Below are 18,212 nucleotides of genomic sequence, written 5' to 3'. Positions count from 1 at the left end.
GTCCGTGAAGGACTCGAAGTTCCACGATGGGATTTGACCCAACTTGAAAGAAAAGGGATTCACACATCATCGAGATATAAGACATGGCATAAAGGACCTGGGAAGCAACGTCGTGCTCCTCCCTCTCTCTGCGCTGCTGCTCCTCCCTCTCCTTGCGCTGCTGCTCCTCCCTCTCCTTGCGCTGCTGCTCCTCCCTCTCCTTGCGCTGCTGCTCCTCCCTCTCCTTGCGCTGCTGCTCCTCCCTCTCCTTGCGCGAGTCGCTGCTCCCCTCCTTTCGCTCGTTGTAGATAAAGGAGATGCGGTTCCTCAGGCTCGTTCCCTCCGACGACAGCAAACTACCGATCAAGCTCTCCAAAGCGTCCTTGGCCTCCGTCCACTTCGATCGGAATTCGTCGTGATCCATGGAGAGGTCCTTGAAGCTAGCGGAATGAACAAACTCGTCCCTCTGATCTCTCAGTGACTCCACTGCTCGTTCTAAGCTCGACGAGTCCATGTAGCCAGGATTGTTCACCAGAAGAGCTGAGAGCAGCGTGATGTCCCAGCTATCGATATCGTCTTCCTTCAGCCGCTCAAGCATGGCTTTGCCCAATCTACTTCGCTGGTAGTCATTCATCCGAGAGGCTATCTCTCGCCCTGTCCTGTGGTACCAGTTCTTGCCTGTTCTCGACTTGTAACATTTTCTCAGCACCTTCACCAAGACTTCAGTTCCCAGGCCCAGCATCAGTTTCATGTAACGGCTGAAGTTGTCCTGCGGCGTGAAGGTTTCTACCGGCGGGTCGGGATCATTCTTCCAGTCTATCACCGCACCTCCTTTCGTTTCGTTCTTGAGCGAGCAGCCTTCGATGATGCAAGAGGAGGGGACGACGATCTCGAGCCCCTTCCCCTCGGCCACGATCGGTCTGAAGCACTTCTCGATCGTGCAGGTGTCCAAGCGGATTTTTTGTGCATTGAAAGGTTGATTCCAAAAGACGCGAAAAGCTGATTCATTGCAGTCTTTGATGGTTGTCTCAGATACCTTGAAGGTTCCCCCAGTAGTATGGATACCAACCTTGCAGCCTGAAATGTTCAAGTTCATAAAGTTTGCCTCACAACAATCATTGGCCGCAACACCAACCATTGCACAATTTTCTATCGTTGAATTCTTCACGATAATTTCCTCAGCGCATGAACTTAAGACGATACCGTGCCTTCCACAAGGCCCAACCTTGCAGCCGTCTACTTGAAGCCCATGACAACCAGTCTCGTTGATGCAGACTGCGGAGCCGTTGGGGCATCTGACTGCGACGTTCTTCAATGTCAAAGATCCTGATGCCAGCAACACTCCACAACAGCCACCCGAGGTAAACGACAAGTTCTTACTCAGCGATGAAAGAGCCATGATGGAGAGAGTGTCAAGAACAACTCCAGAAGCAGAGATTCTCAGAGCAGAAGACCCGACAGATACCAACTTGGGTATCCCCGAGGTAGCACCAGAGGTAGCACCAGAGGTAGCACGCTCTGCCACAATACTGCAAGGCTTGGTGATCTCTAGAGGAGCAAGAAAGTACTGAGAGATTTCAGAGTTCTGGATGATGACAGTGTCGTCAGCTTGCAGCACCTCCAGCGCTAGAGACAAGGTAGGGAACTCTACCTCAACAGAAGCTCCTGACTCTGAAGGTTTTACTTCCCCTGCCTTGGCATAATGCAGCACATCTGACCCTTCAAACAGGACCGGAACTCCTCGAGGACCTTCCTTTCCCACCTGCTTTCCTGCCCTCCACTCGCCTGTCACCGTGTCCAGCACATCCATGCCTGCAGTTTGAAGAAGGCAAGCTGATAGGGCGGGACGAGGAGGGCAGGGCTTGCAGTCGAAGGCGACCATGGCGCCATGACTGGAGGTGATGGTAGCGAAGGGAAACGACATGTCAGGATCTAGATCCATTCTTCCTATCTCGATTCCATTCCTAACAAAGTAGATCGCACTGGCCTCATTCGTCAAGCTCAGTATGCCGCATCCTATCCTGTCTCCCGCCATGGATTTTGGTCCGAAGTTAATGTGATTGGATGAAAACATGTTGTTCGTGCAATAGTGCAACTTGCCGTCGTGGCTGTGATAGCCGATAGATCCCAGCTGCTTCCCCACCATAGACCCAGCATTGAAGGCCCCACAAGAAACCCCAACAGCAATACCGAAGTTGAGGTCTGCGTCTTTCAGTAGGAACACTTCGAAGTATGGATACTCTCTACTCAAGGGATAGCTTGCTTTCACAATCCCCATTTTGTTTGCTGATTCGCCTTCAAACTTGATCTTGCCCTGATCAAACTGCACGTGCTCAACCTGCGCGAACCTTGAGTCTTGCGGTTTCGACTGAAACAATGGCGCAGGAGGAAAGGCCGGGGTTGCTTCTCTGATCCTTGAACCATTCACAGTAGCAAAACCAGAATTGTTGCCAAATCCAATCAGACATGGTTGATCAGTCCTGCCTACTGGGCTCGGGTTCCCCGGTTCAAGAAAGCGACGATTAAGCAAATAGTCCCCGACTCTGAGTTCTTCAAAAGAGCTCCCCGAGTACACAGCCATGTGCGTAATCGAAAGATACATCCCTACTACTACTGCAGAGGCAGTACCTGTACCGTCAGGCCCTTTAGTGGCTTCATACTTGCAGATCCGTGTGTCCTCAATGCCACAATTCTTTCCATCCCCAAACTCTGACCCGCTGCTCGATGCCGCGCTCGAGCTCGAGCTCGCTCCAGCGCTCGACGACGCCTGGCTGCCTCCTGATCCGAGCCCAGCTGCTCCACCGAATGCTGGCCCGGTGCTGCCCCCGAAGCCCGACAAGGTGCTGCTCGTCTGCCCGAAGCCCGACAAGGCGCTGCTCGATGCTTCAGACAATCTTGAACTTGGTTTTAAGCCACTATGTATTTCTGATTTACCGTTTTGATTCAATGACTTCAAGTTGCTTGTTCGCCGTGCTCGGATTATTTTACGTGCGTTTTTTCGAGAGCTGAATTTTGGAGTGGGGAGCGTATCACAGCTTGTAGTTGTGTAGGTTGCAGCAACTGGTTTCAGTACGATAGAAGCTTCAATAGCTGTACCTGTAGGCTGTGATAGCTCACTAGCTGTACCTGTAGCCTGCGATAGCTCACTAGCTGTATCTGTAGGCTGCGATAGCTCACTAGCTGTACATTGAGACTGTGATCCATCCCTTTGAATCTCTTCAAGTTCCGAGCGAGTGGTTGTGATCGAGTTGGCAGAACCTGGTCTGCTATTTTGACTAAGAGGTCTTGTAGGCAAGGGTTGGTCTTCTGCCTTCATCGAGCTGACGCTTTCAGCTTGATTGGACAAGGAAAATGCAGGACAAGAAACCGAAGTGCTGCTGCTGCTGCTGCCTGCGATGCTGCTGCCTGCGATGCTGCTGCCTGCGATGCTGTTGATGCCTGCGATGCTGCTGCTGCTGCTGCTTGTGATGCTGCTTGAGGAGCTGCTTGAGGACCTGCTTGTTGTTGTGGTTCTGCTTGTCATGCCGCTGCTTGTGCTGCTGATGGATTTGGTGCTGCTAACGATACTATTGGTGCTGAAGGTGGTTCTGAAAGACATGTATTCAGGGAAGAGCTTGCATCCAGATTCCACTTCATAAAAGTCTGAAGCTGATAAAAAGTCTTGAAATCCGAACGACGTGATTGATCGGATGACCATTGCTTGGAGAGCACTGTCGGCTCGTTCAGGTCCATTGTAATTCTCACTGAGGGCTGCTCCATCAGATGTACTGTACATGCTCTTACAGCTCTTATATGAACAACGTAGCAGCAACTTTTACCTAGATTCAACGCATGTAATCATCCCGGCTACTGCTGCACGATTCTTTGAAAGACCCTTCAAAAGGAGGAGTATCAAACATTTGTCATGCTGACCTACGGAGCTCAATCACCTTTGCGATGACTTCTGAATTGGTTTTACCGAAATAGTAAAGCATCTGCAACTGGTCGTCAGAAGTTGTTGGTCGGCGAACTCTCACGAGGTATCGATGTCACTTACAATACTATCAACCATATGCTTGCTTCGAAACTTCTTGCCTCCAGGAGAAAACTGCAAGCAAGTCCTTAAGGGTTGTTGTGCGTGCAGAAAAGGTACCTCAACAACTCCCTTTGAGACATCTCTTGCACTTGGGTGTACCGTCACTGCATGATACGATGTTCTCCCGAACACATTTCGAACTTCATCAACCGCATTGAGAAAAAACAAGAAGGATATCTCTTGTTGATTATAATGGTCAGAAGCGATCAGCAGTGTGCTAGAAACTCTCTTCATGTCATACATGAGTTGAACGTCCTTCGTCCAAGGATCAAGGGACATACAACTGCAAACTCCTTCTATCGCAGGTAGCGCAACGTAGCCGTTCCATTGTTTTGTGCTCACAGACAGACCTGCACCACTCTTCCTCGAGGAAAGACTGACAGTGAGGACTATGCACGGAGAAATTTGGTCTCCTCCATCAAGAATATCTGACATACCCTCCATCCTCGCCTGGACTTGTGAACAAGAGCCGGCTCAGCGTGTTCTGCTCCCGAGGTTCTTTCTTTTGTCTCTCTGCTTGTGTTATCTCTTGTCTTCCCCTCCTCTGCGGTCTCTTGGTGTCTCTGATCTCGTTCCTGTTTCTCTGTCTCTTGTCTTCCCCTCCGCCTCCTCACTGCATGGCTCTCAGCACAAACCTGTGGTCTCTCCAAGCTCAACAAACCTAAATCAACTCGGCTAGCCGGCCTGTGACAGTTTACTCAAAGTTAAGTTAAAATCAGTACGAGGACAGTACTAACCTTCACTTAACTCCGCGCAGGACCTACCGATGTCGCTGTGGCCGCCGCCGAAGGAATGAGGGCCGAGTTTAAGTTCCTTTAATCGACAAAGGCCTCCCCTGGGAGTCCCGGACTCCCCGGGGAGTCCCTTTTTCGAGCCCTCCGACTCATACAGCCCCCTTGTTCGGAAGGGCATTAAAGGCAGCATAAAGGCGGGCCCGGGGGAAAATGGCAGGGGAAGGAAGAGGGGAGGAAGAACTTTCCAACGCTGAACTTCGCGTTGCAAACGACCAACCCGTTGTCACGGCGAGATAGGACAGGAGATAACTGTGAAAAGTAAAATGTTTGGCCGTCACGGTTTCAGGCCTGCAAAGAGCTGCGTCGCGATAACCGGAACTTGAGGTGATAGCGAATTGTGGGAATGGTAGATGGATGGTTGATTGCCATACTTGCCTGGTGAAAGAATGAAAATTAGCGTCTTGGAGAGTACCTTACGATCCACATTGTTGCCTGGGGAAATGCCAAATTTGCAAAATTCTACCAATGTTTCCGCTGCCCGCGATGTCGCCGCGTCCGATGACGCTGGCTCTAATGATCACGGTAGTGGTGTCTCATCATGACCCTGTCCCTATGCAAGGGGAATCAAATGATGAAAATGATTCCTCTTTGCCTACGACCATCAATTGCAATTTTGGAGAAAATGTCCTCGTTTGGCAGTTATCACCGACTGGTGTTGCGGAAGATCAACGACTGTCAAGTACACTGTGACCAGCTCTGCAGATCCTTGACGAGAAAACTCCACTCGATTGCTGGAAATTTCTGTTTCCGTGGAAGTATTTTTTCGGAGATTGTGACAAAACTGAATGTTGTTTGCTCTGGACGAACAATTCTTTGCCAGCAAATGTCAAACCATTCACTGTACATGAATGGCTTCAGGCGGACGGTTCATGGGTGTGTTGTTCATGAGAACTCTGCATCCACACGGTCCAATAAGGAGTTTATGGGGCAGCGATTACGACTCGGCCAGCCCGCCTGTTGAATTCGAACAATGGAATTGTATCCGACCCCTTATACACGCTTTCAATGCGAACAGATTGCAAACAGTTCGAACAGATTGCAAACAGAAGAAACCGATCCCCATTTGAAAATTCGGTATCGAAGGAAGGGTCAGCGGCCAGGAACAGGCAAGAAAAAGACGTGTGACCAACGCCAAGAACGGCCATGATCAAGTCATATTTCAACGGAGCATCTGTGATCGATGTGCACAATCACCTTAGACAGAGTGGACTGGGACTGGAAGAAAAGGTTGGAACTCATGGCAGGCTGGAGATTCAGAATGTTCTGTACCGGATACTTGGGTTCATTGAAGTGGATGCATACAAGATTTTCCGTATTGGAATGCCACCAAAAGAATTCCGATCACAGCGCCGTGGCCGCGTGAAAGCTTTTGGTGTTCACTGACGCCCTGACCGAAGCATTGATGAGAAATTCGTACGAAGGTTGTCCAGATTCATCGATTCCAAGAAGAGGAGGACAGGATAGCACAGATACCAGCGTGGATGATGACAGTCATGAATCAGAAGCGCCGTTGGATGATCACCAACTGATACTTGTCGAGCTTCACTTGTAGTACTCCTTCCAAGTAGAAGGGGATGTCTTCCATCAGGCGTCGCGCTCAGCGCGGCGTGTGCTTGACGCCTATCCTTCTTGCTAGCTCCAACGCTACTCGCTTGATTTTTGTTGTTGAGGTGCTCGTGCTCATGCTTGACGTCGACTTGATCAGCACTCAGTGACTCTGAAGCTGCCGCGTTGAGCCTGATCCCTGTCTCACAGTACCTTCCTCTGCTTGGCCAGCTTGCCCCTTGGCACGAAGGTGTCGGCTGTCAGCTCGACTGCAAACGTCTCGGCCCCTTGCGACCTCTCTGCCCAGCTCCCTGCACTAGCATGCCCGCAAGCGGTTGTACCTCTGCGGCGGCGAGAGATTGCAAAGCCAGCTGAAATCGATATCCTCGCTTGGCTCGGAGCTTGAACGATCGGTCACGGTCGTGCGCGATGCTGACTTCAGTTGCTCTGAAAACTCGCCCGTCGATGCTGTACTCTCTGCTGCCTTGCCGCAGAGTGCGATGGCTTCGTCATTCCGAAGGAAGGAGATGGTGACTGAGATGTCGTCTGCTCGTGCTATCTCAGGTCTGTAAGTCTCTATCGACTGAGTTTACTATGAGTCCCAGCTCCATCAACTTCATTTTCAATTTGTCTTCTTGTCGCACATACATCGAGGAGATGCCCAGGAGACTCTCATGGAGATGAAGGAGGTCTCCTGACAGGCCCGGCCTCCTAAACCCTAAACCCTAAACCCGCGAAGGTGCTGAAGGTGTCGTGTCCTTGTTTAGGAACTGGGAAACTCGGACACGAGCAATCTGTTTCCTTTCCTCTTTGGATAGATACCACATGATCAAACAACCGTTTCTGCACAGAAAGATCTGCTGTTCAGCACCCTAGGCTCGCAGGGATCCCCTCAAACTGCAGGGGAGGACTGAGCATGTCTGTTACTACTCCGGCGGCCTGTCACTGTTGCTCCGGCGGCCTCTGTCTGTTACTCCGGCGGCCTCCTAAACCCTAAACCCTATTATTATTATTATTATTTGAGTTTATTAGACTCTTAGTCGAGAATTTCATAGCTAAGAACCGTAGGCTATTGCTCTTCGCTCATCTTCTAAAGGGGTTCCCAACCTTGGAGGTTGGCCCTTACTAAACCCTAAACCCGTCTAAAGGGGGTTCCCAACCTTGGGAGGTTGGCCCATTGTCCCAGTATACTACTGCGGCCCGGGCCCCTAACTTGAACTTCGGAAATTAGTACCGGGCACAACTTTCATCATTGCCCTAAAACGCTTATCTGAAGGGTTTAGGTTTAAACCTGATCCAGGTACCATCATGCAAATGCGATCGGTAACGCGGATGAGAAGGATGGCGATGATAATGACGATGACAATGACATCTCCCATATTTTCCTTCTCTCCATCTTCGCATCAGCATCTGTCTTCCACTTCAACTCTTTCTTGTTCTCAAAGATCTTCCTGCTTGCCCGCCATATGCTTCCTAGGTCGGGATGGTAGGACCAGAAGGAGGACGAGACGTGGGACGCGAAACCTCATTTTCGCAACTCTCCGTGAGCCTCCTGAAAGAAGCCTGCATGATGATGGAGGAGTCGTGAAGGCTCTGGCGATGGAAGAGGAGGGAAGGTATGAAGAAGCATTAAATCAGATTGCCAACATTTTGAGAAACGATCCTGAAGACGCGGCGAGTCACTTTCACGCAGCTAGAATCTCCTCCTTGCTCACACAGAGAGATCCAAGCTATCGCCAAAGAGCGCTCCTTCACTTCCGCATAGCCATGTCACTGAGACCGGATTGGGCGCAGTGGGACGGGAAGTTTGTGACTTCCACGGGGATCAACGAAGTTCTTCGAGACTTCTCATCAAATATTGAGAGGAAGGAAGAGAACAATTCAGTAAGAGACGCTCTAGTCCTGCAAAACTTCTTGACAAGTATCGGATACACAGCAGCAAAGGTGCAACAGAGGTTCGGGCTTGCTGGAGCAAAAACAGCGGGGCCTTTTTACGTGCGGCGGAGGTTCGACCACCGACATGCACATCTGCTTGGCATGCAGACATCGCCACGAGACGAGCTAGACGTCGTCATCCGTATGCTCCTCCTTGGCCTCTCTCTTCCAGTGGAGCAGGTGCAAGAGCTTCTTGGCGATCAAGTTCTCTCCGCCATGACGAGGTTGTCGCTCGTCGGCCCCTCTCCCGCCATCCCAGGACTGTTAGTACCTCATGTACAGATTTTTCCCATCGACCCCTCTGCTCTGCTACGAGGGGAGAGCTCAGATGAGAGCATGGGACTGCTGATGGTGACAGATCTCATGCCTCCATGCTCTGCCGCGCTGGAAGAAGAGCCTGTCATGTACATCGGGCCCGACTCCCTCGGTCTAGTTCATCATGCTCCTCGCAAGGAAGAGGAGGCAGTGCTCGATCTGTGCTGCGGGAGTGGGATCCAAGGGATTGCAGCAGCGAAACTGTACGGCAAGCAGGTGACGTGTGTTGACATCAACGAACGGGCCGTTCGGTTTGCGAGGTTCAATGCGATGATCAACGGAGTTACGTCAAGTGTGAAGGTCGTGCAGGGCGATCTCTATGACTTTCATGACGAGATGGGACATGAGATGGGTAAGTGAAGATGCTCAAAAGAATTGTAATGTGACTGATGTGAGGAATGATTCGTCTGGTCTCACCAATCATGATGCAGGCTCTGAAAGTGAAGTTGTGGTGTCGCAGAGGAGGTTTGACGTCATCTTGTCGAATCCTCCCTTCGTTCCTGTTCCGTCTGATCTCAAGAAACGGGTCAAGCGATATGACGTCTTTGCTGATGGTCGGAATGAGAACACGAGAGTCAAACAGATGCGGTTGATTCTTGTTGCAGGAGGAGAAGATGGAGAAGCAGTCCTCAAAAGGATCATTACCGGGGCAAGCCGACACCTGGCTGCTGGAGGGAGAGTAGCGATTGTAACGGAGATCTTTTGTGCTCATCTCCTTCCGGAGAGGATGAGCAGGTGATGGTCGAGTGCGGTAGACATCCACTAAAAGACGAGCAGGTGGCTGATCGAATCGTCTCCCCTTAGCGAAAGCCGTGGAAGACGAAGATGGAGGTGCTTAGTACATGTAGACAAGGAGGAGAATATGTACACGGTGAGAGAGAAGGATGAACCTGAGCGACTTATTGAGGATTTCACTAGCCTGCCACATACAGCGAAGCCCGAGCTGGAAACAAAGTTGAAAGGTGAGCAGGCAAAACTTACAAAGAGACAAAGAACTTAGGAGCAAGAGTAATATGAATCAAAATGCGACGGAGAAGAAGAATTAAGAGGACAAGCAGGAGCAGGAGCAGCAGGAGCAGGAGCAGAAGCAGGAGGAGAAACGGGAAGGGAATGGGCAGAGGCTACGCGAGTGAAGATTAAAATTGTGACGTTCACTTCAGATTAGAATGGGAAGAGCACCTGAAGAAGATGCGAATAGAAACGGTTGGGAGGGGATACATCTTCCTCAAGGTATGCTGCTGCCTGCGACCAGCTGTTTGTGATCTCTTACATACACAGGCTGATCCTGACGAACGCGAGGCGGGGGGGGAGGAAGAGGAGGGAATGGGCGATGAGATCTTTCTCTCGTTCTCAAAAAGCGGGAAAAGCGTCTGGTCTCCAGCAAATTTGCAGTCAGTGATGGAGACTAAAAGGCAGCTGGAGAGTCTGAGAATGATATGAAGGCTAGACATCGCTTTGAGAATATCAAAAGAGGTACGATAACAAAGAACAAGACCAAATGAGAAGTAGATTGTGAACGAGAAGAAGGACAGTGTGAAGACTTTTCTTGCCTTTCATTCATTCATTCTGAATTCATTTCACTTGAAAAAGGTGGAAAGTCGCATTTATGTAGCACACTGAGCACTTGAGACCATCAAGGTAGTGGGCGAGCGAGAGAGGCGAGGAGCTGGAGGAAGGAAGAGGAGAGAGGAATTAGAGCGGAGCCTTCGTCCACTGCTGTATCCTGCTTGCAGCTGTAACCTCGGACCTGCTGTATGCCAGCAGTGGAGCTTTTCCCAAGGTCCGGAGAAGGGACATATGCATGGCTTTCACGTTGATTGAATCTTGTCTGACTCGACGGCAGGAAGCAGTTGCTTTTGACCATGAACCCTGACATTCTCCTCTTCCTCCAGCTTCGCTCGCAGACCTCCAAGCCATGCCATGTTGAAAGTGATGCTGCCATAACAAACTTGACTCCTTCTCCTCCTGGCGGGAAGTCGCATAACCGAGGGGCAGCCGCAAACTCCCTCGTCCCTTCGCTTCCTTGCAGCTCTGACTCTTTCTGTGTCTCCCTCCCTCCCTCCCTCCCTCCCTCCCTCCCTCCTCCCTCCCTCCCTCCCTCCTTCTCTCTGTCTCTGTCTCTGACTCTGACTCTGACTCTCTCATAAACACACTGCTTGCTCTTTCTCTGTCTCTGACTGTCTCTGTCTCTGTCTCTGACTGTCTCTGACTCTGTCTCTCTAGCAATCATCGCAACATACTATTGTTGTGTGGAGTTCTCTGACTCTGCATTTTCTTGGGACCACGGTTCCCGGAGGCTGCTCAGCACGAGGCTGCTGGCCTCGTCCTCTCTCATCATCAGCTGCGGGTTTATGGTTGCACTCGAGAAAACAAAATCCTCTTATCCAACTTCCGAGATCAGCCATCCGTGAGAGTCCGTGACTCGCCTGACGCTGCCGGGCCCGCCACTGACTCTCACCATGCCGCCGTTGCCCTCGTCCTCAGGCCATGGCTTGAGCTGCGGCACTGTACGGGCAAGGAGACGACAAGCGAGACTAAACCTACGACGCTACACAGTGACAGTAACAAGAGTAGGGCAGCTGGACGAGGAGCTGCAGGTGGTAAGAGTGGAGAGAGGTACAGAGAACTTGAGGGAACGAGAAGGCTGCTGCTCCGCCAGCCTGTAAGGAACAGGTAGGAAAGAGAGGAGACCTGTGCAGGCGGGTGAGTCAGCCAGAGAGGAGCTGGGAGACAAGAAGGGAAGAAAGAGAGGAGCTGGGAGACAAGAAGGGAAGAAAGAGAGGAGCTGGGAGACAAGGAGGGAAGAAAGAGAGGAGCTGGGAGACAAGAAGGGAAGAAAGAGAGGAGCTGGGAGACAAGAAGGGAAGAAAGAGAGGAGCTGGGAGACAAGAAGGGAAGAAAGAGAGGAGCTGGGAGACAAGAAGGGAAGAAAGAGAGGAGCTGGGAGACAAGAAGGGAAGAAAGAGAGGAGCTGGGAGACAAGAAGGGAAGAAAGAGAGGAGCTGGGAGAGAAGAAGGGAAGAAAGAGAGGAGCTGGGAGAGAAGAAGGGAAGAAAGAGAGGAGCTGGGAGAGAAGAAGGGAAGAAAGGGAGGCTTGGCAGTGGTGGCTGGAGAAGGAAGACGGGGAGCAGGAGGGCTTGGAGTAGGGTAACGAGGACATTGAACAGTTGATGGCAATGAAGGAATAAGGAGGACGACTGGGACTGAGGAGGAGGGGAGGACGAGGAGAGCAGGAGGAGAAAGAGGAGGAAACGAGGAGGAGCAAATCTTTCACCTCTCCGGCGGTAGCAGAAGGTCATTGTGCTGGTAGAGTTGTCCGTCAGGAGCAGCTGGAAGGTGGAGATCGACGTCGATCCTCGCGAGTATCGCTGGGTGAGGGAGAACCCCCCCGTTTGCACCTCCAGCACCTCCGTGCCGGGCACCATCTGAGAATACTTGCACCGATCGACAGGCTGGGCTGTCCCGTCGTCCACCACCATCTTCAGCTGGTCACCTGTTGAGAGCAAGCCGCGCATGGTAGCGAGCACGGGAGCGCCGAGCGGGAGAGGAGCGACGGGCAGCTCCACCACAGCCTGCGACAGCGGGAAGCTGAGCCCCCTCTCCGGTGCCCAGGGGACGACCCGGAGGGTCCTGTCGAGCAGGCTGCCACTGAGGATGCAGAGCTGGGCTTGCTGCTCGTCGGTGAAGTCAAGGGCGAAGTCTTGGGTGTGGAGCTCTGGAGTTCTGATGAGGAAGGGACCACCTCCGGGCAGCACTGACTGACAGTCTCCAACGCGCGTGATTTGCATGCTGTCGTTCACTCGCACCCCCGAGCCCAGCAGGGTGAGGGAGAAATACACCCCGCGAACAAAGGATCCTGGGCTGATGGGTAGGCTCTCCGGCAGCCCCAGCACGGTGATGTTGTCGTCCCACACTGAGAACTGAACGTCGTCGAACATGTCCACCTTGCGGGCTACCTGGAACGGCACGAGTTCAAGCCAGTGCCAGCTTGTCTGAGGCTGGGGTATCCCCAGGCCCTGAAGGTTGAAGGGGGCGAGGAAGGAGACGGCGCCATCGGTCAGGTCAATGAGGACAAGGCGGGTGCTGTAGAGGAGGAGGTAAAGCTTGTTGTCGCTCAAGCACGAGGGTCCTCCCACCAGGTCTGCCTCCTGCTCCGCCTCCATGACCTTGAGAACCTTGGTTGCCCTCCCGCTGTACGAGTTCAGGCTGAAGAGCGCGACTTCCGTCCCTCCTAGCGTGCTGAGCCCCAGCAGACCATCGTCGCCGCTGGACTTGAGGCTGCTGTTACCCGCAAACTGCAGGGAGAAGAAACCGTCGAACTTTGACACGTCGGGCTGCCAGCTGGCATGGGAGAGAATCTGTCCCGTCGTTGAGTCAAGTGTGAGGAGGGCGAGGAAAGAGGCGCTGAAGTAGAGCCCCAGGGTCGGACTGAAGGCTGAAAGTCCTCGCTGGAGAGAGCATTCGATCGAACCGCAGCTGGGAATGACAGCGAGCCGTGTGACGTTTCCGGAAAACCTGTTGGAAGGAGAGAGCAAGAGGAGATTGAAAGGAAGGAGGAGGAGAAGGGAGCGAGCGAGAGAACAGCAAGAGGAGCAGAACAAAAAGGGAAAGACAGGAGGAGGGAAGATTCGTGAATGGCGAAAAAGTGGAGAAGGAGAGAAAGATAGGTGAATGGGAGGAGGAGGAGGAAGAGGAGGAGAAACAAAAGTCAAACATTCTTAAAACACAACTGGGCATTTGCTGCTCACCTGTCAATCGCGCAGTAGTAGGAGCCGTCGTCCATGATCGCTATCCCCACCAGTCTCTCGCGCTCGACATCCCAGCGCATGGAGACGAGCTCGTTGACGAGAGAAGCACCGCTCTTGAGGAGCACGGAGGTAATCTCATGGGAGTTGAGGTCCAGAGAGACCAGGGATATGCTGTCGATGAACAAGACGGAAGAGAAGGAGGCATCGACCGCTGAGATCTGCTGCGCAACCTCCAGCTGGCTGATGTTGGCAACCTGTACAGCCTGCAGACATCCAAGTCACCGTGCAAGGCATTCGGGAACTCTATGTTGCTGGTGAAATCCGGCAGGTTTTGACAAACCCGTTGTCCTCCTCTCCTCCTCTCCTCCTCTCCTCCTCTCCTTGTCTTCACTTTCCCTCTTCTCTCCATTTGCCTTCCTCTCCTTCTCCTCTCCCCTGCTCCCCTGCTCCCCTCACATTCTCTTCTCTCGTCCTCCCTTTCTTACCTTATCGGGACTTGAAGCGTCAAAGGCCACCAGGATCCCATTGACCAGCGCCAGCGCAAACTGATGAGAGTCACTGCTGGGGCTGGTGAAGTCGCTCTGGTCGATCAGCTGGTTGTCATGACTCGAGATGGTCTGCACGACAAATTCCTGCAGAAGCCCAGCTATAAGACCACGGAAAAAGGTCAAACAGGTCGTCAGGACTTACGGGGAGCATTGGTGTAGTCTGTAGGAACGTCAGGCCGTCCAGTCTCATGGCGGCAGTGAACGGCTGGTCGAGGCCCCTAACGCCTTGTGGCTTGAGCTTGAGGATCTTGTTACCTCCGACCGAGATCGAGGTGCCGGCGATGATAAGGTTGTCAAAGGGCCCGTCGAAGAAGCCGATGCTCGCCTGCTCGAGGTTTGCTGGGGTGCTGTAGAACTCGATGCGGACCTCAGAGTCAGGGACCAGAGGGTTGCTGGAGTTGAAGCTGACGAGCAGGGAGCTGGGCACAGGGGAGATGAAGGAGGGGAGACTGAAGACAACGTTGGACATCGTGCCGGGGAGCAGGTGGACTCCGTTGACCTGCATGTTCATCTCGATCATCTCGTAGCTACTCACGAGGGTTAGCAGCTGGAAGGTGCCGCTGAATCCGCTGAAACGTCTTGACCGCACGCGGGGAATGGTGAGGTCAATGGTGTCAAGCTTGGTGTACTCCTTCCCTCCGTACCTGCTGCGCAGGGAGGCTCGACGGGTCGGGGAGGAAGACGCAGTTGTAGGGGGAGAGGTAACCTTGGGCAAGCCGCTGCGGATCGCATGCTCCTAACTGACTAGGGGAGGAGGAGATCTCGACAGGGTATCCATCCAGCTCGGTGTAACGAGGAAGATCCGGAGATAGGAAACCAGCTGGGAGTCTGACGAACGAGGGCTCCATCAGCGAGCCAGCTATCGCGGAGCTTTCACTGATAGTCAAGTTCCCCCTTGTGGCTGTGATCTGATAATTGCCGGTCAGGCCGTCATGCTGCGGCAACCGGATGTTCGAGACGTAGAGGTTTACCGGCACCCCTCCAGCATAGAGCTCAGCTGAAGTAGATGACACCGACCGCAGCTGGACTGTCTGCCCGTTGATCGACAGCTCCAGGTCCTGCTGAGTTTGGAGGGGCAGGTTCTCAATGATAACTTTCAGTCTGGCTCCAAACGCGTCCGCTTGCCACTTGTTGCGCATTTTGAAGGTGATCCTGAGCTGGGTCCTGGCCATGACGACGTCTGTACACGTCAGCACCAGCCTGCTGTAAATCTCCTGGAAGTCGACGCGTATGTTTCCGACTGTCTCCACCATCTCCAGCGAGTTGTTGGAGGAGGAGAACCCGTCGAAGATCCCGGAGAGAGTGATGGTTGTTGAGTTTGCAATGACAAAGTTGGGTACCATGTCAATGGTGACTGTCGCGATCGCCCCGATGACATCCGAGCTTGAGGAAGCAGAAAAGCTTGTTAGGCCAGGCACGCGGGCTGCATGGAGGAGACAAGGGCCGTTCATACGCTCCTGCTGCTCTTGGTTGACTTGGATGCTCGCAAGCTGCGAGCACTGAGACGCATGGGAGGGGTTGCGGAGGAGGAAAGAAAGGACCGTCTTGTTGCTAGATCTCATCGCCTCTGAGAGAGTGAACAGCATGCAGCCGGAACCTGTCATCTCCTGCTTGACCCACTCAGCACTTGTGACCTCGATGTTCGACCAGAGACGGTACGGGAACGATTGGTCGGCGGAGAACGAGTGGGAGGACGTCTGTGAGAACTGGATGTCGCAGATGGAGATGTTGGACGCTGGTTGGAGGTCCTCTCTTGGCTGGAGGGTAACTGAGATCAAACTGCAAGGATTTCAAATTCCACTTGTTATTTTGGAAATGCTGCTGTATGGACGTTACAGATCGTTTCCGTGTCGTTATTGTGAAGAACCAGCGCAGATGGTTACAAAACGTTATTTTGAAACGTCGTGGCAGGGGTCTCCGTAACGGCTGACTTTTCTATTCCTGGGCGCCACTTCGGAGAAATTCTTTCTCTGGGGTGTTACGATCACAATATTCACAACACAATTCTCAAATATTGATTCCTAAACTTGAAAGTATCATTATATTGATGAAATATTTCCGAACTTATGACCACTGATTTACACCCTTGTTGCCGATGATTCCGTCCTATCAACAGCAGATGATGAACACGGTTTTCGTCGCCTACAAGAATCAGGTACGGCATGTCTCTGAGGCATATGAAAGCACAACTCCTGCAAAAATGACAATCTCCTGTCGAACACGAACATTTCGTCTTATGTTTTATCTTTTCATTCCCTGTATTTCCTGTCGTATGCCCAACCTTGGAACTGTCTTGTCCAGAGGATTACAGCGTGTGGGACTCCAATGAGAATTTCTCTGTCAATGTTGTACATGTATGAAATTGAAACAACCGTTGCTTAATGAACTATCAGTAGAATGTCCTTGTTTCGTTGCAAGTGATCAGGCATGCTGGTTGATGGCTGATTTGTTAAATGTTCCGGCCTCAAGTGAGAATGCTGGATATGACATCGTGCTCCTGTTTCATTTCTAACTCTGTTCGTGGTTTCCAGGCCAACGGTGCTCAGCATCTGCAACAGCTGAAGGAATCCCAGCTTCTCTTCTTTGGTCTCCGTGACCACTTGTGGATGAGGGGTCCTTTTGTGGGCAAGAGAACGATGTAAACTGTGCTTGGGGGGTATTCGCCGATTGTCAATCATCCGGTCAAGTTTCAAGGCCTGGGATTGTATGCTGTGGTGGAAAAATTATTTCTGATCATGCTTGACATGAGCCGGTCAACATCATTGAATCTTGTGTACAAATATTGATTTTAGGGTTCCTTTGATTTTTCAGTAAGGTTGATTGTGTTGTAGTCTCGCGCGTCTGTGCGGGAATGTTTCATGAAGTGAGAGTAAACTTCGTGATGGATTGTGCCCTCCCTCAGAGTTTCAGGAGTAGAGCTGACCAGTCGTTTCAGGAGCAGGTTGGAGCACGAGCAGCATGCTGCTGTGCTTCAGTGCACTTCGAGAACAACACCCACTCCCCGTTCTCTCTCGTATAGAAAATTCCCCAGTCTCTGTCACTCAACACTTTGTGTTTCAGCTGTTCTCTTCACCAGTTCAACAACCCTTTCGTGTTCAGAAGATAACCCTGAGCCTCCACCCCACCCTCTAGATTTTGCGGCATGTCGTACAGCAACCACTGACTTGAAAGCTGTGATGCTGGCTGAACAGGACATTCCTGCAGGAGAGCAGGCGAGCCTTGCTGATCTGCGCGCATGTCGTCGTGTGTACAACGATAGAGCGTGCTGCGTCATTTTCCTACCTACGAGTTGGACGCCGTGCCTCCAAAATCAAGTGATTCATCAGAATGAAATAGTTCATTGAAATTTGAATATAAGAGGAAAGATTACGAGCAAATAAATGAAATTATATGTACCGAAGGCTTTGTGGGTTCCCGCCAATGTTGAAGGGAAGGGGGAGACTCACGCGGGGGTGCTGGAAGGGGCCGAAGATGAGGATAGGAAGTCAAGGGGACGAGAAAATGGTGGATAGCAGTATCAGAAGCAGGGATGCATCAAGAATGCAGGACTTGCGATATGTTATTCCGGCAATATCATGCAGTGCAGGCATGGCCATAGGAGAAGAGTTGTTACTGCTTGACTGAGGGACTGTACCGAGAGTGTGGGATGTTTTTGTGTCTAGATACTGATGTGGGTTCCAGTTGTGTTGGAGATGTCGACATCCACACCTTGTCTTGCTGCCAATGCAACTCCTATGCCTTCCTTGTGCCCTGATTGGAATGCCATCCTGCCGCCGCCTGAGGCTGCAGCTGCACCTCCCAAAGCTGAAGAGGTGCTACAGATTCTAATGCGAGCAGAACCTCTCAAGCTGTAAGTTGCAACTACCATGGTTCACGCGCTGACATTCAGTTTCGTTGTAGGAGGATGAACCAGAGGGGAATGGAGGCTTCTAAAAGGTTCCGTCCTGACTCGAACGAACTCTTGCAGCAGATTGAGAGACAGCAGCCTGGCTTCTTGGACAATCTCTATCTTCACCACATTGATGCAAGAGATTCCTCAAATCAGCCTGTACACTTGCCTGCTCCTGACCAAAGCAAGAGGAATGATAGGCGCTCGTTCACAAGCAAGCCTGTGACAGAGAAGGATTCGAATCAAATTCAACTTTCTAACCTTGGCGAAGTCGAGCTCGATGAGAATCAAGAGCAGAGCAGTCCATCGTTAGAGCTTTTATCTTCTCTCTTGAGTCAGTTGGTCGATGATGTGCAAGGTGTATCTATTTGCTGGGAAGACATC

At 51.8% G+C, this 18,212-nt stretch overlaps 3 protein-coding genes across 3 annotated transcripts; 2 read left to right on the top strand and 1 right to left on the bottom strand.

The window, feature by feature from the left end:
- Positions 1–5,991: 5,991 nt before the first annotated feature.
- GUITHDRAFT_100947 (hypothetical protein) lies at positions 5,992–6,231 on the top strand (the record flags this gene model as incomplete). The annotated part of the gene is made up of 1 exon (XM_005840163.1): positions 5,992–6,231. The coding sequence occupies one exon, from the start codon at positions 5,992–5,994 to the stop codon at positions 6,229–6,231; it is 240 nt and encodes a 79-aa protein (XP_005840220.1).
- Positions 6,232–8,160: 1,929 nt separating this feature from the next.
- On the top strand, positions 8,161–10,083 carry GUITHDRAFT_132989 (hypothetical protein; the record flags this gene model as incomplete). The annotated part of the gene is made up of 6 exons (XM_005840162.1): positions 8,161–8,995; positions 9,075–9,378; positions 9,421–9,514; positions 9,562–9,605; positions 9,804–9,873; positions 9,922–10,083. 6 exons carry the CDS (start codon positions 8,161–8,163, stop codon positions 10,081–10,083), a joined length of 1,509 nt encoding a protein of 502 aa, XP_005840219.1.
- An 892-nt stretch (positions 10,084–10,975) lies between these two features.
- GUITHDRAFT_160985 (hypothetical protein) lies at positions 10,976–15,543 on the bottom strand (the record flags this gene model as incomplete). The annotated part of the gene is made up of 6 exons (XM_005840161.1): positions 10,976–11,334; positions 11,918–13,158; positions 13,392–13,654; positions 13,877–14,023; positions 14,082–14,583; positions 14,681–15,543. 6 exons carry the CDS (start codon positions 15,541–15,543, stop codon positions 11,192–11,194), a joined length of 3,159 nt encoding a protein of 1,052 aa, XP_005840218.1. The 3' UTR covers positions 10,976–11,191.
- Between the last annotated feature and the right edge of the window lie 2,669 nt (positions 15,544–18,212).

Source organism: Guillardia theta, assembly GCF_000315625.1.
Source record: "Guillardia theta CCMP2712 unplaced genomic scaffold GUITHscaffold_6, whole genome shotgun sequence".
Taxonomy (NCBI): Eukaryota; class Cryptophyceae; order Pyrenomonadales; family Geminigeraceae; genus Guillardia; species Guillardia theta.
The sequence above is the reverse complement of the archived record's forward strand: the minus strand, read 5'-3'. Positions and strand labels throughout refer to the sequence as shown.